The sequence below is a fragment of the Onthophagus taurus genome, chromosome 2, assembly GCF_036711975.1.
Source record: "Onthophagus taurus isolate NC chromosome 2, IU_Otau_3.0, whole genome shotgun sequence".
In the NCBI taxonomy this organism is placed as follows: Eukaryota; Metazoa; Arthropoda; class Insecta; order Coleoptera; family Scarabaeidae; genus Onthophagus; species Onthophagus taurus.
The window spans coordinates 16,245,659-16,272,010 of NC_091967.1; the positions used below are offsets into that span (position 1 = coordinate 16,245,659).

At 35.2% G+C, this 26,352-nt stretch overlaps 1 protein-coding gene and 1 non-coding gene across 11 annotated transcripts in view; both read right to left on the bottom strand.

Moving 5' to 3' along the window:
- The window catches only part of LOC111419022 (Calmodulin-binding transcription activator), a 211,668-nt gene that overhangs the window by 14,376 nt on the left and 170,940 nt on the right, over nt 1-26,352 (bottom strand). For all 10 annotated transcript variants that reach the window (XM_023051785.2, XM_023051810.2, XM_023051831.2 and 7 more), the window contains 2 exons: nt 8,841-8,908; nt 3,760-3,895 (listed from right to left, as the gene is read on the bottom strand). In XM_023051785.2, the coding sequence (XP_022907553.1) occupies nt 3,760-3,895; nt 8,841-8,908 (204 nt within the window). The remainder of the gene's footprint in view (nt 1-3,759; nt 3,896-8,840; nt 8,909-26,352) is intronic.
- On the bottom strand, nt 13,458-13,529 carry TRNAW-CCA (transfer RNA tryptophan (anticodon CCA)). Its single transcript has one exon. It is a non-coding gene; the product is annotated as a tRNA-Trp (tRNA).

Below are 26,352 nucleotides of genomic sequence, written 5' to 3' on the forward strand. Positions count from 1 at the left end.
TTAGCAGTAACCCGTCCGTTAAGCTTTAAGCTTTCGCTAGAAACATATCGCAGATTAAATTTTGGAACCTGATTTCCGTGTGAAAATCCTCCTATAGTAGGAGGGATAGTAGGAACTTTCAGTCTCTTTGGCACAGAAATGAGAAGAAAAGAACAGGATATCATATCTTTTTTTTTGCTCATCTTTCATCTACACCATCTCTCTTTCATCAACTTTTTTTTTCGTTATCCCTTTGAGATTAGCTTTCACGGAAGCACGTGTCACGAAATTTTCCGAACGGTACGCTGTATATTTAATCAAAATCATCCCTCTCTTGCTGTCACTCGCGCTAACAGCCTGTTCTACATGAATTTAAAGCACCTTATTATATGGGAACCGGTGTTGGATTACGAAGTGTTTATGGGACATCGTTTAGGTTTGAGTATCAAATTTATGCTGTAAAGGAGTGTAGGTTGTATGTTATCAAACGGGGTAATATTACCGATATATTAGGAAATCTCAAATTACTTATGAATGATTAAAAAAGTTGTTTTTTAAAGTTAAACGTACATTTCTCAATATTCGAAACCTAAGTAATAAACAAACGTAAAAACTTTTAGAGTGTACGTTGCCAAAAAAGTCTCACCCCAAAAACTTTTAATTGAAACATACATTTTTCAACGTGAAAATCTTGGCAAAGTGTTGCCGACGCTTATGTATAATTCAGAACGACGGAGCGAAAGAAAATAGGGCGGCAACGAAGTGGACGAAGACGGCGAAGGGAAAATGCTCCCCACCTACCAGAGAAAAGGGTCGGGGGGTAACGCGTTGGTAATTCGAGAGGGGCACATTAAGCTCTCGTCTTAAAAAACAATAAACATTTTACTTTCGCCCTTGGGAGGTATCCTTACTACACCGCGATGCGTTTTTGTTGGGTTAAGGCGCCCCATTTTCGCCCCACGAAAAGGGTGTTTAAAGCTGAACCCACAATGGCCTCCGGGAATGGAAGCTTTTTTTCTCCGTAAACTTGACGCCCTAATTTTATTTGATAATAAAACAAAGTTAGTCGCAAAGAAAAAATATCGCTGTTGGGTAAAGCTGGTGTTAAAATGAAGTTCAAAAAAGTTTGTGTTTGATAGATGACCATCTTTCTGTAATAATTAAATTTTATAAATGAGTAATTTTGTGCAACAATTTTAGGCCAAACTAACTGAAATCTAATGTTGATATTGATGATGATCATTATGATACCATCGATTAGTATAAAGCCACTCGTTCCGGTTCAATTATGACAACATTATTTATTCGATTGCAAATATGTTGGATTAAATTAATTGAATGTTTCGTCCGGCAAATATTTGATTAAGCGATCCTATTGCGATTATGAATCAGAGGAGAATCGAGCGAAATCGTTCGGTCCCCTGGACCCAATTTAAAATGCATCAATAATGTAATGGACACATCAATCTGCGTGCGTGCCGAATAATGGACGCCGCGACAGGATAAACACAATTTAATTGGACCCGGTTGCGGTAGTGGTTGGTTCCATTCGAATTGACGGAGTCGTCAAACTATTTCCGGTTTTAATATAAATGTGGCTAGGTGATTAGTTCTTTGTAAACAAAACTCCATTGGTATTTCCTATCGTTCGTGCCAATTGATTTTTGGTCAATGGTGCGGTTGACACGCTATGACTTTTCATTACATTCAAAAGTTTATTTAAAATCAGTTCAATACTTATTACCACGAAAATTGCTGGTTATCTTCTACTGGTGTTATAAGATACAAAATGTTTCTAAACGCTAGGAAAAGCACAAAAACTTAGCTTCCTCAAATTCATCATGATGTTCCAAGTCCAAGAATTTTGATTAACTCAATGATTATATAGTCGGAAGTAAGCAAGATGGTGATACAGAATATGGAAACACTCTCTCAGTAAAAGCAGTAGGTAAGTAATTTGCGAAACTAATGACTACGACTACATATGTGGATGATTTGTGTGCAGACTTGCAACGAGACGATTGAGTAGTTATTATAATATGCTCGAATCTGCATCAAATTCATGTTCGTAAAACTAGTAGTTAATCAGATAAGTACTAATTGAATGATATTGAGGTGCAGATATACTGGAAGCATATCTAAAGGGTCTATCTGAACTATCTAGAAAAGTCACAGGGTGTCGTAGATGCTGATTCTTACAAATACAAATTCTTTCCTAACGAGAACTGTGCTATAGGTACATCTACATCTCTATGGAAAGGTTTCTACGTATCAGAAGCGTGTGGGACGACTTATGCACATGATCTAGAGAACTCCCTGTGCTGCAGTTTTTGGTTCCTTTTGATTTTACAACTACTGCCATGAATATCCATGGCATAGACCAGGAGGCCCATTTATTTTTTGGAGTAATTATAGGGTGCTACACTTTCTAATTCCAATGAAAATAAATAGGAAAGAGTTGAATCTGATAAAGGCGAAGAGTCGACTTTACGGAGGTGTATTCTCTTCTAACTGCTATTTAGTACGCTTCAGAAGAAATAGATATATTATAATTGGCAATACATAAGAAACATTTGAGGAAAGATTTACTACATAAGAGTTTTGATTATGTGTTTCATGACTTGTTATTGATGAAGCTAATAAGAGTAATAAGTTTTGGCTTTGATGGACTCTTAGCTAACATCTCTCTTTTATTTTGTTTCTTTACATAGTCTTAATTACTGACGATACTACGGTAGTTAGCACCACTTACCATCTAACTTTGCCAAACACAGTGATCACACAATCTTATGTTAGTACCTCTACTCAACTTACTAATGTCTTAAAATATAAATTATTCTTTCCACTTATATTTTGAATCATCTCCTTCCGTTAAAAAGAAATATTGACGATTACACAGCAAATCGTGACGATTATCACCCCTATACTTGAAATACTGAAGATTTGATGTTGGCTACAATCGAATGGCAACAGTGGGATAGGGATCGAGTCAGTTATCTATTAATCATTTTTAACATCTTCTCTTCCGCAGTTCAGCCTTGAACACTAAACCTTCTTTCTTTCAAAAAGAAACCTTTTCAAAACTTTGAAGAGTGTCTTAACGTTGATTACGCAGATTTTTTAGGTTAAACACCATTATTGTTATATTGGATGCCAGCTGTGCCTTAAAGTCAACAACTTTTATATTAACCAGAGAACTGGAATTGTTCAAAAGTAGTATATTTTATACTCGAGTTTTTTCTTTTACCATCACCTTTGCATTCGAAGACATTTATAGTCGGTGCAACTTTTGAACTTGTTCCTAAATAATATTACAATATAGCATCGAAAAGTCAAACATTATTCATTCAGTATTTCTTCAATTTCAATTTTGTCATATTTTCACAAACTTTTCTTTATTTATTTTCTAATTTTAAGTTTAATTGAATTTTGCATGAGAAATCTCAATTAAACCTTAAAGTTCTTTTAATGAATTTAAAAGAAATACTTCTTTTTTTTTTAATGTTGGCTTTTATCATTTCCATTAGGAATTAAATCGCGATATAAATCAGATAAATTTAATTAAATATTCTGCGAAGTCTTAACCCAACCTTGAACTAAATTGGGTTATTTCAATAGAATTAAACCGTGTTCTGATTTAAAAAATTTTAGATGAAAATAGCCATGTTAAATTTAATAGGTCATGTAGTTTTTCAAAGGAAAGAATTAACGTGAAATGAGAAAAAATAAATCTAATTTTACTGTTCAATTAAGAAAGTAAATATTTTAATAACAACTCACTTCTGTTCCTTGGACCTTGAGCTTCATATGGTCCTCTCTGGTGGTCTTTCCATCCTTTCTCTTTTTCCAACAGTATCCGTCCCGACGATACCGCACCTTTTTCCTGCTGTACAAAAGCATTGAGCCGCTCTTCGGTCTGAAACAAAGGACGATATAGTATGAAACGCCAGGAATTTACTCATTTCGTGACAATGGGATACCGCTTAAAAATGTTTCAACGTGAATACCGGCATTTAATTTTCTAAACAGGACTCGAGACTTTTTATTTATGCAACCGTAAAATTAAGAATTCCTCTCCGATTTATATAAAATTAAAATATTGAATAAGGAATTCAACCAACCTAGCAAAAAAATCAATAGAAACAGTATTCCTGTGTATTCATCATCTTCAAATAAGATTACTTGAAATTGTATTCGTCATACATATACAAGAATAGATGTTAAACATCTCTGCTTCCATTCCATTTGCATTCAGGTAGTCTAGGACAGGGATTAATTTAAATGCACCCTAGAGACGGGGACACGAAACAGCTGAGTAGTATTATTGTCTAGAGAGGGACTAAACTTTTAATTCTGAATTTACCCAAACCGTTAGCTCCGCAGCCAGAATTTAAAGCTATATCAAAGCACAAACTATTATTGTCAAAGTTTCACTTTGAATTTATAATTTTATTCTAACCATTACGATTTCATCAAAACATATTACATACAAGAAATATTAAATATTATTTATTAAAAAAAATAAAACAGAATATAAAAAGTTCCCTTCATTTTTCCTTTAATTAACAAGTATCTAAAAAGCTATATAGAAGTACTTAAACCGCACCAGAATTGCCACGTGGTTAAAGTTATAAGTTTTAAAATTGCAACGGCATGTTTTAACGAGCTGGAAAAACGGAAATAGCAAAAATTGGATCTGCTAAAATTTTAAAAACGTTTGACGACGCAAACTGCAGTAAAGAATCCATAAATGGACTTTTATTTGCAAGATACGACGCAGTTAACAAGTAACACGATCAAAATCCCACGCGTATCCCCTCCGCAAGTTAAAATTGCGAAATTTCGCAAAGAAATTTCGTAAAAATTTGAAATCCCTAACGTAAAAACAAAACGTAATTGTCCCGTTCGTCCAGTGTTTTATTGCCAGTTTTCTTGGTGTGGATATAAATCGCTTACAAGTTTAGTGCGAACGTATAAAGCCGAGTAACGACGTTTGGAATTGTAAGAAATTTTATTCTTGCGTAAAATTTTAGGACAACTTCAAGAAATCAGAGTCTGTTGGAGTAACAAAATGGAATTCTTTTATTACAACTGGATGAGTTTGTTTACTACACTCATTAAGGTATTGAAATAATGCTAAAATATTGGTGCTTCTTGCTCGTCTATTATAATTATTAATACATTTTAGAGGTGCTATTTAATATTGTAGAATTTTTGGAAGATATAACGATGGAAAAGGCATTGTAGTTTTATATACAAACGAAGCAGCACAAATTGAGAGCATCACAGATTGACGCATGAAGCTATGGTAATCCTCAAAACACTGAGATTTGCAAACTGAGCCCTGTATGATGGCACAAAGGGACCGAAAGGCGACAGACCCAGGAGAATTCAGCGCATACAAATATAATAAGTCGCAATAATTAACAGCATCAATAAACTTGGCAAATTAACTGAAGATAACAAGAGTTCCAGAAGTTTACTCTATCAGAAAGCTTTGGATTATCGCTTGTGTAACTTGGTTCTAGGTCGTGATCTTGAAAATTGTACACATTACTGATTTATTAATAACAAAAACGCGTGATCCTGAAATCTTCCTAAAATCCCTAATAATGATGCAAATTGAATTAAGTATAGAGAAAAACTAAGATGTAAAAAAATACTCTATTCGAGATCAACTCTAGTAGTGACGACTCAGGTTTGAAAAAGATCTTACCTTCTGGACTAAAAATTCCATTACCAGAAGTTACCTGGAGTGGAGAAGACTTTAAGGATTTCTTCACTTATCGATATTATTTCCAGATTACTTGGCACTTCCAACCCAACCCAACCTCAACAAAATGATTTCAACTAATTAGTTTCTCTTCGTTTTCACCAATACAGTTAAGGAATCTATAAGATCAATATCTTACAATAATTAGCTACGTCAACGAAGCGGTGGATTGTGAAGAATTCATCGATTATATAGACTCAATTGACAATACAATTCTGGAAAACTTTTGAATCTTAAATTTTCTGGAATGAAATAGTTTACTTATTGTAGTCTGCAGTAGCATGTACCGAAAATAAATCACTACTGTCGACATATTAGGAATTTTCGATCTTTTTTTAATAACTACTATGAAAGTGATCATCAGTCCTTATACGAAAAAAAAGGTTATTAGATTCTATGGGGATTGGAGTACGAAGCAGATCAAATTAACTATTGAGTAGGATATTATGCAATTCATGAATGAAAATTTATTCATCCTAGCTTGTTCACAACTGCCATGTTTATAAACAGATATGAATTAATTTCAATATTCATAAGGTTTGATGATAATATAAAGCAAGTAACTAACTTGTCATAATAAAAATGATTTAGCAACTATCTGTAAAAAATTAGCCTTGTTGGCATCTATCCCAGCGGAGATAATAGTCAGAGAGCGAAGATTCAATCGAAGATTATTTAAATTCCCTTGCACATGATGACATGACAACGATAGATAGAGCTATACGATTGGCTAGGACAGGGACAGACAGCTTAACGGCAGAGAGGCGACTCAACCTGTTTTCTTCGAAACTTGAACCCGGGACATCTATTTGTTAACTTGAAATACGCTGAGCCATAGGTTCCTTCATTCTTCGATTCTCGCTTTATATCGAAAAAATGATTTGAGCTTCCCAGATTATAGTTTCTTAATAATTGAAGCAAATTTAGTTATTTTCTTTTTGCCAGTGTTAGAAGTTGTAGAGTATTAAAGTCTACCAGATCAATTCTTCCCATAAAGTGATTGTGCAAATCAACAACATAGGATCATTGGGTTTCATTTTAACTTTTTGATTTTGAATCTAACCGCTGCTGAACATATTTAGTCCAGTTTACTAACAAATGAAGTTTTGGAATTTGTTTTGGACCAATTTTGAACTTTTGAACCCGTTATAATAATGAATTTTTGAAAATAATTCAACTACACCACATCAACACCTACATTAAGCAACTCATAATCAATAATTACTGCCCCGGAATAATGTTCATAAATGAAAATTATTCCATGGGAGGCATACAAATTAAATGCTTTTTGGTTTGTTTTTCATATATTGTTTCAAGTGATAGTGTACACTGAAATAGATTAATGTATTCCTTTTTGGCATTTATCCTAGCAAAGATAGAAGTAATTAATTTTTCTATAGAATAACAGAGGTGGGCTCATTGAGTATAAATTACTTTGTTCAACTTTATTGTTCAGTACATCATTATCCACAAATTTACCACAGTACATAAATGAAGTAAAAGATTTATATGGTGGAAATAGCAGATTTCTTTTCCAAGGAATATTGATGTCATCGTTCTTGTATCCTAATCCATATTGTTTCCTTCGTATTTTCTTTTCGTTTTTAAATATTCCATTTGATTTCTCTATGAGATAACACATATACATCAACATCACAATCACTTAGTCTAATTTGTTTCCATTGATTACACCAGTTCCATCCACTTTCTGTCTATAATTTTAAAATATTATGAATATGACACTTATAGTTTCATATAACTCAAAGAGAGCTATAATCGATGATAATATGTCTAAATCTTGATTTATGCACTTCAATAATTGTCGTTGAAAAACAAATTTCCATATGTGCCAATAAATAATTGAAAATATAATGAGTGACTCTCAAGCCACGTGGCTATCGAGGGTTAATACCGATTTATTCGGCAACGTCAGGATTATGTGAATCACGTGCCCATTAGCTTCGCTCCCATTTTGATCCAATTTTCGAACTATGGTCGCGGACGCCCTTTTTCGACGCTTCGTAATGAAACGAGCCGAAAAAAAAAATACTATAAAAAATACGAGTAAATTTGACGTTTGAAGCATGTTAATTGGTTTTAGGGTAGGTCGACTGAACGTCGAATGAGTGCGTGCAGGACTACGTAGTATATGGGGAATTGGGAGCCCCGCGATCGACGCCCGAGGGCTTATTTGGCCGCGAAATTGCCGTTCAAATGGAAAACAAATAAGCTTCGGGAAAACAAACGCGATGTGCCCAGTGCGAATGCCGACGCCATCACGGTCCTCGGTGACGGCGGCAGCTTTGGTGGCGGCAACTCGCTTTGTTTATGTGTTTTATGCGCTAACCGATCCGAACTCGACCATTGCGGATCCGGTGGTTATTCTGTCCATAGGTATGGCGGGGTTACTCGAATGGAAACTTGGTGTTATCCCCGGGGCTGTTTACCAAAAGGGAATTTATTGAATGGAAACTGATACGATACATCTACTTAAATTCCTATTTTATTGCCTCTTTTTTGTAACAAGAAACCCAGTCTTTTACACATACAATATTAAAAATCATTATTTCTTAAAATAATTATTCAATAAAATATTCTTAGGCAATTATCGCAATTAAATAATTACTATTTGAATTATTGATTGATGTTGAAAACTGGCAGAATAGATTCTACGTAACTCAGGACGTACCACTTCATGGTAGAAAGACTGCTTGCGTCCACATTAAAGTTTTCGTGGAGGTTTAGGGCCGGAACGAGCTTACAGTCGCCAATTTTAATTGCGATCAACTTGTAATTACAATTTAAATGCGCCGACGAACTCGAACCACGCCACCGCCAAGCTTAGCTGCGATTAATTAAAACTAGTTTTAATGATGATGAATGTATAAATGCCCCGTTATTATTGTACAGGTAAACGAGGCCCGACGTTTCTTTCGTTCTTTTCCTTAATCTCTAACGGCAGCACTTTATTTAGTTTCGAATCGAGTTGTCGGTGTAAGGTTTAATGGTGTGACGAAGAGGAGAAATCAATGCTAACAAGAGTATCGTGTTGAAAAGGAAAATTAAAGTTGGTTTTATAGTTCCTTACCTGATTTTCACTTCTTTGCTTTGCCATTCTGAATGTCGATCGAAACTTATTAAGATTGCTGCTATTTCCTGAAACAAAACAAAAAGAATTAGTCTTGTTTACATCATATATAGAAGTATCATATAAATCATCATACAAAAACAGGAGAATTTTTAATGTGATTTCTAGAATTTAAAAGATAGCCATTTTTGGAGTGTAAAATACGAGAAAACGAAATGTTTAAAAAAGACATCTCAGCTGGATTAATAAATTTGCCCGGAGCGTCCATAAATCCAGTTCAAACATGACGCTTTCGCGCAAACTACTTGAAACACCACTTAGATCGTAGAGATAATTTACCGATACAGTTTACAATTCGTTTATCGTTAACGCGACAATACATAAATATCCCGAAACGACGACTACTGAAAAATACAATAGAATAAAAGAAAAGGTTAAGGAAAAATAGAAAAAGCGTACTTTCAGCTCTAAAACTAGACGAAACGGACGACGTGGCCATCTGATGTCGTAAATCAACCGTTTCCACGTCTCTCCTCTACAAAAGTCAAAGACCAACGTGCACTAAATAAGTAGCCGATGGTAACGAAAGAGGAATGGGGACTTGGGCGACAAAGAAAACTTGGTTGAGATTCTCGTTCTTGTACATTAGCATATTATTAGTGTACGACTGGTACTGTTTAAAACGTGAATAAGGTCCTTCCGGGGGAGTGCAAAAGGTCAAAAAGTGACGTTGTCGTAGTCGTCGGCGTGATTTGCATAGAGATGCGCCGAGCAGATAAGCACCGAGGGGGGCTTCTCGGCGATGGGGTCGCCCAAAAAACGGGGCGATAAATACTTTCTGGTGGCGTGAGCTGCCTAGCGATATACAGGAAGAAGAAGTGCCAGTAAAATAGTGGTTTGTTGAATGTTCCCAAACTTACTGGAGACACTCACTATCCCTATAAATTTTTACTATGGCAGGACAAATTTTAACCAAAACCGGTTTGAACAGCCGATCGTATCATTTTAGATATATTATAAACGCTTTATTTTTATTGTTTCTTATCTGAAAAACTTTTAGGTACCAAGTTGACCCCCTTGATATCTAGATATGCCTCGCAGTTGAAACAGAGATGTTAATATTATTCAAATTAGGTAGATAAAAAGAAAAAGCAAAAAGAAAATATTTTATCGTGATATATGTTATATTTTTTTTTACTTCCGAAACATAGGTTATGAATTTTATGGCAACGCAGTAATAATTAATAAATACAGGCAATTTCATATAACTCGCAATATATGAATGCAGTAACCATAGTTACAAAAACTACTATGTACTTGCACAGTCCCAATGGGTAGTTTTAGCAAAGGAAAAGTTTAGCTTGGAAAAAGGTATGATAATCCTGAGTTTTCGGCCGAGTTAAACCTGAATGTTTCTGATTCTAGTGTTAGTTCTACTTTTGTTCAATAAAAATATACCACTATCTAACGCTGAATAACAATTAAAACTAGACTAATACTAGACATAGAACTAAAAACATTCTGGTTTAACCGCACGTCTCTCAAGACGGCTAAATTTTGTGTTAATTCTAGTCATAGTGCTAGTGTAAAACTAGAACTAACTGGACTGGAATAATGTGAACCGGGCATTATAGCGAGGTCGCTTGTAGTCGAGGCGCAACTTTGAAACCATATTGATACAAAACCTGAAAAATTTAATCAGATATGATGCGTGGATTACTTAAGCTAAGGTCCTTTGCTACCGAGGTGCTACATCAGTGTAAAATCTAAAAAACTTGGTATTATTGAATACTCATTAGTTTTTGTATGGATGTAGCGCCTCGGCCGCAAGCGATCTTGGCTTAATTAGGCCTGAAATTGTGATGCAACCTCGTAAACAACCTAATAAATCTGGTTAGGTTTTGTGTTGATGTAGAACTTCGACCGCAAGCGACGTCGCCTTTACTAAATTGCTTATCCTTGAAAAGAATTCAAGCTTTGTATCAACATTCTATCGATGTGACATTCAGAATGGATTTATATGAATATGACGAAAAGATCCTCTTTATATCTTTTGATAGTTTCTGTCTCATTTAACCGAAAAATTCTTACTCCTTCTTGGGGTTTTGATTTCCATGTTACTGAGTAAATAGGGGTGAAGATGAATTAAGGGTAGATAATTAATTAATATTACCTGGATTTTTACAGGGCATTATACAAGATCATACACTTTATTGGAGTTTTAATCGATTCTGTACCTAAACTTGGAACTTTCTTTTTTCATGCATTATACTGTTAGATTTATATTTCTAATTATTATATTAAGACTTATTTTATATTTCTAAACTTAATGAAATCACGCAAATAATCATGCTCTTATAAAAGAATCCATGATCGAAGCATACAGAAACACTTAATTCCTGCTTTTACAGTAATTATTATTTTTGTTTCCAGCTCCTCCACCAAAAATAGTATTTAATTAACGTGATCACTATTTGAAAACCAAACAAAACAAATTTGTTCATAAAAGGAATACACGAACACGTTATGAATATGCAGCAAAATACGAAATATTGCTGTAAAATTTTATAATTAATCCGAACATCCGTATGCTTTATCGTATTTCGAACAGCGGATATTGTTGATCATAAAAGCGAAATAACAACGGGGGGTAAAAAAGCGAACGAGTAAAAGTGGACCGCGTCCCGTCCGCCATTTATGAACAATTGCCCCCGTTAGACAAACATAAAACGACAAAGGGCCAGAGGAAATCGGCGTTTTCATTTCGACGTGGTGCAAACAACACACGTGCGGGGAAAGGCTACCGTTCGCTTCAGAGTATCGTGTGCGCGTATTAATTTTACGAAATAATGGGATTCGGCCCCGATGTGTATACGTCGGTTGAGAGAGGGGCCCCTCTTTGTTTATGGAAAGCAGACGCGATAATTCAATTTTACGCCTAAAGCAACGAGTACTGTTCACGTTGGGCGGGTATTTCACGTAATATGGGTGCCCCCCGGACGTATACGAGCAAACTCATGGGGCCCATATAACGGTAACAAGCACCGATCACAAACAATCGTTAAACTGGGAAATCGAAAAATTGGGTCGTTCCGTGCATCGGTTCCATAGCTCTCAAACTCTACTAATTTTCAACACTGATTTCATTCTATCAGATGTTCCTATTTAAATTCAAGATGAAGATTAAAGATAAAATTAAAAGTAATGATAAATAAAATACATTCTAGAATAATGTAGTGATAATATTTTTGGTTCCCACATAATTCGAATTGTTCCCGATGAAAAATTCTCATTCAACGTAAAATAGATTTGACGGGACGTGAACGCAATATCAATTTATATGCTCAGTATGAACGATCGCGGACATTGACAATGCCTGGGACCGGGTTCGGATCGTATTGTGTCCCGCGACCTGCTGCTGTGCCATTTATACCATGAGCAGAAAAGCGGGCCTCCCTTCCGACAGACACGTTTGATTGCCAGCATTATCCCCGCATAAATAATAAATGATAGTGATAACCTAATTTGTAATTCTATTAATGGAAGCACTACCACATTCCATTAGTAATTAATAAAGTTAGCCATCATATTATTGTTCTAAATCCTGTAATAAATAACGTATTTAGTGCTGTCTAACAATTAATCATTAATAAATTAATAAATCACCATTAATATAATTAATCAGGTTATCAATTTCAAAAAATATTTCGTTTTGCACCACAGCTGTTTCATAAAGGGCTTCAGTGGCCAAAATTATTGTGAAAATCTTTATTGTGAATTAATTCAGAGATTAGTTATTATTAGTCAAAGAAATGAAGTTATATCAAATTGATTTCAGCATTATTTTATTTTTTGTGATCAAACTAACAATTTGTTAGTTGTAAAATCTAAAGAGATAAGAAAGTTACAGATTTTTACCCTTAACTTTAGAGGGCTATAACTTGGAGGAGAAGTGGTTTTGTCCAAAAGTTATATGAAAGATCCCCCTTAATTTTCGCTGAAAAATCACCCATAAAATCTTTCGCATTAATTTAGATACACCTGTATAATTTAATTTACACCTATAAATAATTTTAATAATGTAAGCTTGATATTGATTTTTAATCTACTTTTGCATCACTGAAACTAGCTTCTGAAGATGGCTATTAGCCGAAACTAGTAAGACTCATGTTTTTTATTTAATTAAAGACCACTTTTGAAAGTACAAAAAAGTTCTATATATTATTTCTCCTAATTATTTACAAATACTGGTAAAATGGTCTTCGAATATAATTCTCTAAAAAAAGAGTTTATTAGCTTATAATAAACAATAAAGTGGTATGGGTTAACTTCTTTCTATGAATTCGTAGATATAAGTTTTAAATCTCATTCAAGTCAAAAAAAGAACGTGTTTTTTAACACTATTCCAAGAAATAATTTTAAATGATACTGGTGTTAAAAATAATTTTACTTTCCTCCTAAACATGTTGCACTTGCTGAACTTATTTCGCAAACTTCCCCGCTTTTAAAATAAGTATTGTTAATATATACAATTAATGATTAAAAATATTCGAATAAATAAGAGGATTTTGGTAAAGGAAGTGTAAAAGAAATAAATACAAGCAAAAAAAAGCTATTTGACCCCGACGTGATTTGAACACGCAACCTTCTGATCTGGAGTCAGACGCGCTACCGTTGCGCCACGGAGTCCTATAGAAGATAATGTTATCTGGCGAATGAAACAGCACTCCAGATAAAATTATTGCTCTAAATACATAACTAATTATCGAATCGTATCATGCACATTGTGTTACACGTGACTCATTAAGTATGAGTCACGTAGAAATAGTACGCAATATTTGTTTTCACTTTTTGTATTATAATCTCATGGGTTACAGAGCTGGTAAATTTATTAAAATGTCTTCAAACTTTCAGTAACTTTGTATTTTATTTTTTAAAATTGTATTTTTTATCAAGTAGATCCGTTAAAGAACTTTCTAATAGGACTTCTTTGCAAAGAAAAGAGATTTAGGAATTATTGCTCTCCTGTACTCGTTCATTTTCATGATTAGACATTTTCAAAAAGCTTATGATTTATTAATCGCTACTAAAACCTACATCAGGAACACTTGCTATGGAAGATAATGACCATCTTGAATTATCCTCATTAGATGTTCTGAATGCATTTTGTTCCGTGATTAGCTAAGGTAGACTTTCATCAACATCAAGTTGATGAGAGATTTTGAATTTTTTTACATTTGCAATAAATGGTTCTAGATTTGTTAAGACGAGGAGGTTTTCTAAAGGAACCAGAACTTAGAACTACCTGGTTTGTCTCTCTTGTCTGAATTAGGTACAATTCATGAAGCAGCAGAAAATATGTTTGATTTATATCTGACCTTTTAAACCTTTAAAACTCATATTTCCAAAAGTTTTAGCATAGAAATTAGATTATTTGGCAGAAGATGATCTCTATTAGTGATGGAACGGATAGTAATTTTCCGGTTAACCAGTATAACTATACGGCCATTATGATTATAATTTCTCGTGCATATTTGAAGTGATACCCTACATTGCACATTATTGCGATATTTGAACAAAAATGAAATTAATAAGAAAGCTGATAAGATATGTCAACTTATTTCGATCCAAGATACAAAATGAAGTTTAGACACGATATACCTACTTTACAGATTAGTAAAAAAAAATCATAAAGTATTTCACAACGTTTATGGAAATACTACAATATGTAGCTCTAATGTATGTGGTTTACAAAGCAGATGACGTCTATTCTAAATGGGTTTTGAAGGCTGGTTTGAATTACTATGCTGCCAATTATGAGACGACAACATGATACTAAGATTCTTATAGATGACAATTTGATCTCCCACACACTTAGAAGTCAGATGACTACATTGTGTGAAAAACATAATGCAAAGTGTGTTGCACTCCCTCCAAACTTTATCCTGCAGAACATAAAATGTGATTTTAAATGAACTGGAATATATAAAAACAAAGAGCCCACTTGTTTTCACGGTTATCAAAAATTTTGTGATGCAAGCTTTATTTCTGAATTTCAAAAATCAAGCTGCTCGCTGAAAACAAGAGTGTAAAAGAACAAAAAGTTAATGTTGTCCCTGGAAAAGCCATCACACTAGTTATATTAAAAATGCACTGCTATCAAGTAATCAAGCAGCAATTCCAGACCTAAAAATGTTAGAAGAAAATGTAAGAAAGCAGAATATAAATTCTTCTCAAACAAAGACGAAACAACGATATAATTTTCAAAGATTACAAGCATTCTTGAACTGTGTAGTCAAATTTTTAGGTCATTATCTGTATAAACGAGAAAGATGAGCAAAAAAAAACTAAAAGCTTGGAGACTGACTAAAAATTACTTGATATTATTTTAAAAAACTTTAAAGTAATTTATTAAAATAGAATCAGAATAAATAAGTATAAAGTTTGAAAATAAACATTGCACGTAATTGCAAGTAACCAACATCACAGTCTGTTTTCTGATGAATTACCATGGTAAACCAGAGGAAACTGAAATTTTATTATTACAATTACACACTACGAACCGCAAAACGGAACGCTTAAGTGAAAAGATAACAGCCTGCCACCCGCTTTGGTAATTGAGCCACTTCCTGTTATATACCGTTGGTAGCATTAGAACCACGAAGAAAGGAGAAGCCGTCTCCACTACGTTACTGTACGAAAACAACTGGTTACGATTGAGGTTGGTGTGCGAACCGAGCAAGTATTAAGTTAACCTAAATATAGAAGCACCGGCGGATTTGCATTGCAAAGTCATAATTAACCGTAAAATAAATTTCCCGAGCCGCATGCATATTCAACGGTCCGAAAGGAGACGGAACGCCTCGATTTTAGGCAGCCAGAACCAAACTTAATGTTCCCCCCTCGTTTCTTCAGCGACAACTGCAGCTTAGCCCGAATGAGAATCGCAGGCCTGAAAATCGGGGGCGAAGGGAAGAACACTTGGACGAAAATCGATTTGAATAACAGTCATCGTCAGGCGAAAAGTGTATATTTCCCTGGTGCATATTTATGAGTTATGTTTATAGGTGAAAAGGGGGTAACGTTTTTTGGGGACGATTGTATGAATAATACTAAATGATAAATGACAAAAATTTTAAGTAAAGCGAGAAAATGAATTTAAAACTTAACGTATAACACTAAAAATAAATTTCAGTTATTTCCTTAATCGCTTTAAAAATGCGTGGAATGGATAACATCATTTTTTTTAGGATTGACAGACGTGTTAAGCTTCTTTTTTCAGTCGATATTTCACTATTACAAAGGATTTTCATAGACGTATAATTTAAGCTAGAAAAAAATCACGTTTACAACAATGGTTAAAAACATATTTCTATAAACCTTGTAATTAAATCACGTATTAGTCTAATGTATTCATATTCAAAGAACTGGTATAACTTTTATGTTACACGCAGCATAGATAAGTTAGCTTTTTACACAATGCGTGTTTTACACAATGAATAGTAGTAAATGCGTTTCATAAACTATGTCAGAAGGAAAATAAATTTGAAAAATTTTAACTCTCATTTAAATTAGTATTAATCAAGAACTGTTACCGCTAATCCGATATGGACGTTCCGTAGTCGGACTGACAAAAGACCTATTAAGGAAAAAAAGGAAAAAAGACATGAATTTTAATTGCGCATTTCGGGCTTTGTTCTGGCCTTCGTTCAGGACCGCCCTCCACTTTTTTCCTTTTTTTTTCATTCGCAGAGCGCACTGAATCACCGCCGGGCAAAAAGGCGTGGAAAGCGATTTTGCCGGATTAAGCAGGACTTCGCACCCGGAATATAATTTATTTGGTATTCCTAGAGGAGGACGTAACCAGCTGCCGTTGGGAAGCTGGGATTTGGACCGTAAACGAGCACAATTGCCCGGGGTTCGTTGCCATACTCTTCCTATTTTGTAAACATCCCAGTAGAATAAAAGTCTTAAATATACATGTAGATTTAAAAACTATAGACCCAAACTTATAATAACTTTATTACAGATTCTAGAAGACTTTCGTATAAAGAAGATAAAAATCTATCAAAGGTTTCATTATTTTATTTCGCCCGCAGATAATATCAAAAAGAACGCGGGACAAGCAAAAATCAAGTAATCAAAAGTATAAAATACCTATGGGAGAGCAACGTGGGTGGGAAGAGCGACCTAGCGGAAAGTCGTTATAATCTCGGCCCTTTGTCTTAAATTGAAAAGCTCGCTTCCTTGGCGGGCCGCGTGATCGCAATTTCGATGTTCCCATTTCTCCTCCTCCCTTCATCTTTCGATCTCTTGAAACGTGGCCATGGCGTTCCATCCTCATTCCGGGAGTGAGTTAAAAGAGGTTCGTCCCGTCGTCGACTCTCCTTGGTTCCCACGTCCCGGGGCCGTCCAGCTCAACAAAAGCCGACGGATTCGAGGTAATTGAAAAAGGAAACAAAACAACCAGCATCCGAAATGATTTAGTGGAAGACGAGGTCTCGGCCCTCGCCGACCATGCTGCAAGGGTGCAGTTATTGCATTCTTGTTGGAAAGCGTCGACAGATTTCTTAATTGATAAGTATGTGGGAATCGTTAAAGACTTATCTCCCCTTTATTAGGATTTTTTAACTTTCGGTTTAATTCTGTCGAAAAGATTAAAGATTGATATTCTAGAAGAGGCAAAAGCATAAGTCATAGCCGGTGTTAATTAAACTAAAATTAAAACTAACACTAGACCTAGAAGAAGAAACTTTCGGGTTAAGTTGTCTCTACAACAGAAGAGGTTCCTGATCCACCCTTCTTCCAGCGAGCAGAAAGGATATGCGACGAAAAGAATTTAAAGAAAGAAGAAAGCTTTCTACAAGATGTAATGCAAAAGAACGGCTACACGATGAGGAATATCCAGTGAGGCACCAAACAAGGCAAGCAGAGGGAACAGTGGGAAAGTACTGCAACATCCGGTTTTATCTGCCTTCCCTATGTTTCAGGTGTGACATAGCTAAAGACAAACTAACCCCATTAAAGGGAGCGGGATTCCATCGGCTATCATGTAGTTGCAGGAAGTATTAAGTTGACCAAGCATCGAGGGCCGCATCAAGAAACAATGGAGGGATGTCACGCCATAGATTTCGACAAGGCCAAATAAGGCAATAGAAAAGACAGCTGGGAACTCAGCCGCACGTGGAAGATGCTAGTTACAGTATTGCTCAAAAGTACAAAAGTATTTTGAAATATTTAGTATAACGTTTTTGTGATTAAACTCATTTTACGCACAATATTTCTCAGCTTAAAGCTGCTTCATAGTCGCAAGAGTAACAAAATTTGAGGTGAAAAATTGTTGCACTTTTTTAAATATTTTTGTTGAAATAAATTTATTTTTCTGTATTTACAGACATGAGAAGACGAAAGAACAGTCGTGATTTATCTGAAGCGATGTAGAAGGCGATCATAGAAGGCCGTTGTCAGAAGATAACTCCACTAGTAGCGGAGTTTTCGATCACCCAGTCTACTGTATCCAGAGTTCTTAAGAACTGACGAACTCAGGGAGGTTTTGTAACGAAGAAACGTCCAGGAAAACCAAGAGTTACCGCTTGCTTCGAGGGCAGGCACGTTGTACGCCTGAGCTTCCTAATGCTACAAAGTTCAGCGCAGTGGACATTGGACGTGATTGTGGCACACAGGGCAGCGCCAGCCATATGTCGCAACGATCAAGAGAAGGTTGAATACTGCTGGATTCGTTCGGCGACGACCAGTAAAGAAACCGTTCGTGACGACCAGGAATAGCAAAGCATGCGTGGAATGGGCGAATTCTCACCTCAACTGGACCCAACAGGAATGGGAGCAGGTCATCTGGAGTGACGAGAACAAGTTCCTGATGTTTGAAACTGATAACATATTATGCATACGTCGTCCCTCTGACAACCTCTTCGATCCCAAGTACCAATTGCCCACCATGAAGCTTTCAGATCATAGATTCTTTGATCGATTCAATGCCCCGTAGAAGCAATGGTGTCATCGACAGCAAGGTATATTCCACTAAATATTTAGTTGGTAATTGTTCTGAGTACTCCACAGTTCAGAGCTTTTAAAAATATTTTGTGTTTTCACGGTTGTTGAATTTGGCACTTTGTGTTATTTTTAAAAAGTTAAGTGTCTAGTTAACTCAAAAAGTTAAGTCTAATGTTAGTTCTAGTTTTAGTTTAATGAATAAAATCATATTTTGTATATGTACATTATCAAATGATAATAAAGAAATTAAGAGTATGTTACGGATAATTCTATTATCTCTTTGTTAAAGTAATCTCTAAATAATAGTATGACGTATACAACTTTCATTTCATTCATTACGTCGACCGATACCATTATTATTACAACAATACAGATCTAAATTTAGCTGGGGACGTACAATGAGCTAACCACACCAGAAACTCTGTCTTTGTATCGGATATTACTTAATTAGACCTGTTCGCCCTTCGGCAAAGCCGGTCCGCGTCGTGTTCGGGTCGTGAGTAAGAAAATTACGGGGAAACCACGAATGAGGAGGTGGTAACACGCCTCAGGGTGGTAGCCCACCGGATATTCGCCGTACAAAGACTTCCGGTCCCCTTCTGCTTGTACGAAAGCCCATGTATCGATTGGTGGCCTCGGTCATGTGCCGCGTGACAATTAGCAAATGGATTGGAAATCGCTAATGAGACGTCAAGTGACGCGTCGTGCCTTTAAATGGCATCCCCAATGGCTAATCGAACTGAAACGGTGTGTTTCACTTGAGAAACGACGCCTCCAGTGTTTCCTGTTTGATCGCTTCGGCTTCGACCAATTATAATTTATTAGAAGTGGAGCACTAATTGGATAGCTGTTTTCTCAACATCTATTTGTTTAGTTTACAAAACTAAATAATACCTGGTTTGCATAACCAAATGCAATCGAATTTATAATGTTGAAGAAATACGTATTTACGAGTTTTGATTTAATCTTATTACTTTATAAAAATCAGAATCACTCAATCACTTTCCAGTATACTTCACACAATCCCACACCACACGAATAGCAGCATTAAAAATCCTCGGTTTAATACCGTCGTCCCTCCTTGAAATATTTCCAATCTTTTCCGGTTTCAATTTCTATTTGCCCTCGTTCCGGTTTTGCGTCCAGCCGGAAACGAGCGGATCGATGCTGCCAGTAAAATACACCGTTCCCGTTCGCGGGGTTCAGGATGAAGTCGTACGTTTCAGGATCGGACGTTCCACTTCAATTTGGCACTTTTCGCAGCCAAATCCACCGAAGCATACACACCCCTGAAAATGCGGTTCCGGTCTCTCCAATTAGCACCGATTAGGAACGATCTGTGTAAATGTCAGCTCATCGGATTGACAGCAAACCGCAGACAATGTTACATAAAAAAACCTTGGAAAAACCGTCGGAAGAATTTGTCATGTTATTTTTATTGTCGGTACGATTTATTCATTTGATTGATGTGGCCCGATTATCGATGAATATATTTTTTTTTTCTTAGTTATGTTATATAGTTTGAATATAGATTGTAAAAGTAAAATTGATCATAGACGATCTGGACGAACTAGTTTTGAGCAATTCCGGGCCGCCCCAATAACACGAAAACAGCATCCTATAATCCTACCATTCACCAGAACAATAAGTAAATTGCTACCGTATAGATTGCTTTAGCCGATAAGCGGTCTATTCTACTTTACAGGGAGAGAGGAATAGCGAGGGAAAGCGAGAGATGCACCCGAGTATGTATGCTCTATACAGTTTGAATTTCCACTTTCCTATTTGTCCCTCTCGCTTCCGGATGGCCACAATGACGAAGAGAAAACCCGTTGTCCATTTCGTCCATTCGCTATAGCCCATTCAAAGTGTTGTTCTGGGCTTGAGCTACATATCCATATAGCCCCGTTTCCCTCTCGTACCTTTCCCTATATAGTTCTACATGTATATATAAGAGAACCCAGTTTCGCTTATTCTCCAGGTGTGTTCGCAGATATGATACTTGCACTCACGTATGTATGTGTATGCACACCGGTCTCGCGATATCTAAAAGAATACGGAATCAATGGAGTGGAGTTTGTAGAGTAGGATACGAACCCGCTGATGGATACCTTTTTAGTGCACGCGCGTGATGAATAAATCAAGCAGTTGGTATGGAAAAGGGAGTTTGAGACTGAATTACGTTTCTGAATTCAAAAAGAAACACGTGGAGCGATACCTTACAACTTATTTACTTAAAAACTGATTTATTAAGTCGAACATTTTGGCTCCTTTCCAAATAATTATAATTGTATAAAAAAGTTTTTCTAGTATTCCTTCAGTTTCCCAAAATAAAAATAAAAGTCTCTTGATTATCCCGCTGTATTTACTTTTCGTTTTGTTCACGTAAATAACTGATTGTAGTGGCCATCGGAGATCCGCACATCGACCGCTTTCGAGTGGGTTTTTTTTCCTATGGTCCCAATAGCCCTAACGACTAGGGAAGCCTGCAAAGCGATTCGCTTTAGAGCTTGGTGATTGCGGTCTCATGAGACTCGATATCCGACCAGTCTGGCCTAGAATATCCCGAATGTGGACCTCCAAGCACCTTTAGTATTCTACCTCGGGTGATGCTTGTTTATTTATAAGTTCAAAATAACATAACTTGAACTGAAAAATAATTAAGTTATTCTAATTTTTAAAAAAATGTATTGAAACATGAAAGGTAAGATGAAAGGATTTTGCTTTGTTCTAAAAGTTAACAACTAAAAACCACGCATACGATACCCACGTGAACATTTCCGGTCAAAGAGGGTTGGGAGTCCCATGGGCTTTGTCCATAGCAGGGAAGCTATGTAGGGGTTTTCGCGAAAACTGACATGCCGTACGTGCCACACCCCTCGAATATGAAATTTTGAATATGACATTGTCTGACCCTGCGAAAATTTTCATCGATTTAAACTTTTCCCAACGAATTCGAATCGCCAATAAACCGATTTAATTAAATCTAATATTGCGCAAATTGTTGTTCTACGATAGCGTTTTAAGTTTTAATCAATTCATTGGTGTCCCGTGTTTAGTGTTTTTTTTTTCGGGTAAAGTTGTGCGTGGGAAGGTGAAGCTTTAATTAAAAAGATAAATAAGCTGCCGGGGACGAAAGCAACTTCCGTGCATTCGGGGGCACGTGCACTAAATAAAGCACGTGTGGTATCAATTATTTAAGGCTCGGCCAGATTAGTTTTACACTGGCTTAAGGCTGGCGTTGGCTCGAAGTGTGTTTGCAGAGAGGACCTTCGAGCTGATGCTGTGAAAGATCTGGAGTAAATATAGGAATTTATGAGGGTGTTTGCTAAGATGGTATTTTGCACCCTATTCGCTTCAAGTAATTTAAGAAGATATATTGCAAAACATATTTTATGTATTTACAAATTATAATATAATTTTATATTTTGTATTAAAGCAATAAATTTTATTTCATTTTTCATGAGCTTTGTGTTAATAAGTTTATCATAATTATTTCGTTTAATTAATTAATTTTTGGGAAAAGCAATAACATTGAGGAAACAATAATTCTTAATAATTATTTTAAAGCTATTTTTACTATTGTTTATTTTTTATAGCAATTTGCTTTGCATATTTTTTTTGTAAACAGAGAAGGCTCTAAAGGCACGAAAGGGATTACACAGAGAAGAGGAAGATTCTAAAATCGTCTCTTAGGTTGTATTTATGAGTACACGTTCGCAATTCAATCTAAATCTTTTGAAGCATACACTTTCACTGTTTTTTTTTCTAGATGTCTTAGTCTATAACCAATAGATAACATGACGGACGGCGGGAATTATAGATAATTTTGACATTTTGACAACGAAAAATTTTATAAAATTACGATTTTGTAGGTGATAATGAATAAATATACCGTTTAGGGAGTAATAACAATTGCCACCTTGTTATTACTCGAGGATGAGATGAACGAAAATTATTACTAATTTAATAAAGTAGTAATAAAGTCAATTTTTATAGCGTAAATCTTTCAATAAACAAATATTATCACAAACATGATTGGTTTGTTAAAAGTATATCTAGAAAGTTCTACATTTGTTATGCAATTTTTTAATTTTTTTTAGATCATTTTCAAGAACAAGTTTAACACCGAAAACTTACCTATTAGAAGAGGTCGTTAAAATAGATCATGTTATAGATTACTATTGGGACTTTTTACCTTACCTTTTAACATAAATTTGAATTGACTAACATTTTTTTAATAAATAAAATACAATTTAATAGAAACGTATAATTTATGTAAATAAATCTTTAATTAGTTAAAGTAGTAAATCTGCTTGCGGTTAGAAATGTTCCCGCTTTTGTTTATTTTATCATTATCCCCTTTTATATCCACAAAGTACACTGTATCTCGAAAGCACATTCCTTTCGTTATGGCATTGTTTGAGGGCTTTTTTCCACCCCTAACAATCACGCATTCTTTCAGTCCTTTGACCTTTTGTAATAGGTACTTTTAGAACTTAACGTACTTTCATTCGATTGTTAAATATTCCAATTCCGAATCCTTATTATGGTCAACCTTGAACCTTCGGAACAATAAGCTCAAGCTTTAGCTAATTCACCCGACGGGCTCCGTTGCAACGGTTCATTACTAATTCCCATTAATCAGCGTCCATTCCCTGGCAAATTACTGGAATTAATTACGACCCTGCCCAATTATGTTAGTTACATTCCGCGACAGTTGATCATCCATCGTCACGACTGCAGTATTACATTTTAAAAACTTTCTTTAATGATCTTTTCATATTAAATAGATTTTGAGGATTTAAGTTAATTCGTTCTTGAAATCGGTGAAAGAAATGAGTTTAGAGAGTTAATTGTAATTTGGTAATGTAACACGTGTCATTAATAGTGTATTCTGTTAGTAGCAAGTACAATTTGATGACGTAGTAAATGTACAACAACTATTCTCGACGATCCCATCCAGTAGAGCTTGTAGTACTCAGGACCGGACGTGATAGAACTAAATTACAGTTTGATTAGGTCTAGTGACTTACAAAAGCTCATTCAGTAACTGATTGAGACTTGTATTTCGTTCTAGTTATAATCGATTCAATTATAAACTGTCTGTATCCATGACAAGTTTCTAATTACATCAATTAATATTCACAACAACACTTAGAAATGTTCGACATTTCATGTTACAAACAGCGCCCTGCGATTAAAAAAATATAAGATAATGTACTTTAAATGTCGAAAAAGCTATTTCTGGGTTGGTAAACCGGAACTTTAATTTATACGACTAGATCCTGAGTTACTGCAAAGAGGTTCCATAGTTTCCGATAAATTGGTCGATTTATAGGGACTAGAAGGGAATTCGCTTCCCCTTTCCCTAATAGAGACCGTGTTGTAATCAGATAGTTTGGTCGACGAAAGCTCATTAGGTAACGGAAAGACGAGAGAGAGGGATTCTTGGGATCTTGCATTCAAGTGGAAATAATTCGTCTCACTTACCGAACGTTTTGTAATCAACTAATTCTTATCATTTTGATAAGAAACTTTGTTAAAACATTAAAATATGTTAATATTATGGATAAAATATAAATACAAAATAGATTTAATACAGTAATTGTTGAACTTTATTTTCTCTTCTATTGGAAAATAAATAGCACCACTGCAAATTTGTAAATGAATTTATGTAATGTTTGTTTTAATTTTAAAATATTGGCTCGCAGTTATTTTATAAAAATTATTGTTTATATTTACCACATATTTTAACAAAACATAAACACAATCTAATGAACGGAATTTATGTTAATAATTTGCGTTACCACAAAATTCATATTTTCCAATTACACTTTGAATAAAAAACATGACCCGATGGTTTAAAGTTAAAAGCTTCACGTAGTCAGAGAGATCCGTTGGTGGTAGTAAACTTGAATTATTCCAGCTGCTTCCGTTGATGGGGGTGCGCGTGCAAAAACACCGCTCACGCACCCCGAGCCTCGGTCTTCATTAGCAGCAATTAAATAATTTCAATTAGGGCGGAACAGGGGTCGCCGTAATAAAGCAGCTACGGGAACACGTGGCGTACGGGAACGCAGAAGAGGCCATTTCGCAGCCTCTAGACCCGATAAATGTGTTCCGGGAAAGTCCTTGGCCCCGAAATGTGCCCGCAAAAAGGGGTTACTTAAGCTAAAGTTTTCGGTACGAGCGTTAAAGGCCTGGAATGTGATTATCATTAACAATCAAATTAGGGTCGATGGGTGAAGATGTGGTTGAATTCTGATGAAGGAATTAACTAACAAAAAATTGGGGATATTTTGCGGTTGAATATTGCCATTAAATTTAATTAAATTTTTATTTTATCGCACTCTAATATCAGTGATCGATAAAAATGAACGTTTAATTTATCTCGTAAATTTCTTTCGCATTTTTTACTTTATTTTGACTCCCTAAGGTGGAAACCTGCTTTCCACCTTAAATATCTTGATGAACATTTTCCATATTCGTCGTTAACGGTTCCTAGGTACTCGGGGAAGAAGTCGAGACTTGCGTTGTAGTTAAAAAAAAGAAATTGCGCGACATATTTAAAACTTTTCCAAGCAGATTTCTCTAAGGAACTCAACTTTTTTTCGAATATGTTATCTTTGAACAATTCCCTGATCTGACGACCGACGAAAATTCCTTTCTTTATTTTTACGTTACCAAGCTTAGGAATCTTTTCTTTTAAGTACATAAAACCTGAACAGTGAATCCATGGCTTTGACAATTTTTTTTATCAAACCTAGTTTTATATGTAAAGTTGGTAAAAGTACTCTGGTGGGCTCGACAAGAGGGGAGTGTAAAACATTTTTTTTTCTCAAGGAGCAGCGTTGGCAACCCTACCGATTTATCAGTAAATCTACCGATATAGAAGATATCGATATATGACTTAATCTATAGATAATTTACAGATTTTTAGATCTATAGATCTACTCCGATTATTATCTACACATCTGAGAGCAAAAATGAAAGAAGTATATTATAAAAAATTGCCACAACTTTTGTTCTAAAAGTTTTTATAACATTCTCCGTAACAAATTCATCCAATTTTCGTATTTTTCTCAATATTGACGCAACTGAGTGCAGAAATGAGAGAAAGCAATATTGCTAAGAATAAAATTAGCTACAACTTTCATTCCAAAAGTTTATTTGTAATATGCTCCGTTTCCCGATTGTTACCATAGACTACTTGAAAAAGCAACAAATTCATCCAATTTTCATATTTTCCTATTTTTCTCAATATTGACGCATCTGAGAGTAAAAGTGAAAGAGAGCAATATTGCTAAGAATAAAATTAGCTACAACTTTTATTCCAAAAGTTTATTTGTAATATGCTCCGTTTCCCGATTATTACCATAGACTACTTGAAAAAGCAACAAATTCATCCAATTTTCATATTTTCCTATTTTTCTCAATATTGACGCATCTGAGAGTAAAAGTGAAAGAGAGCAATATTACTAAGAATAAAATTAGCTAC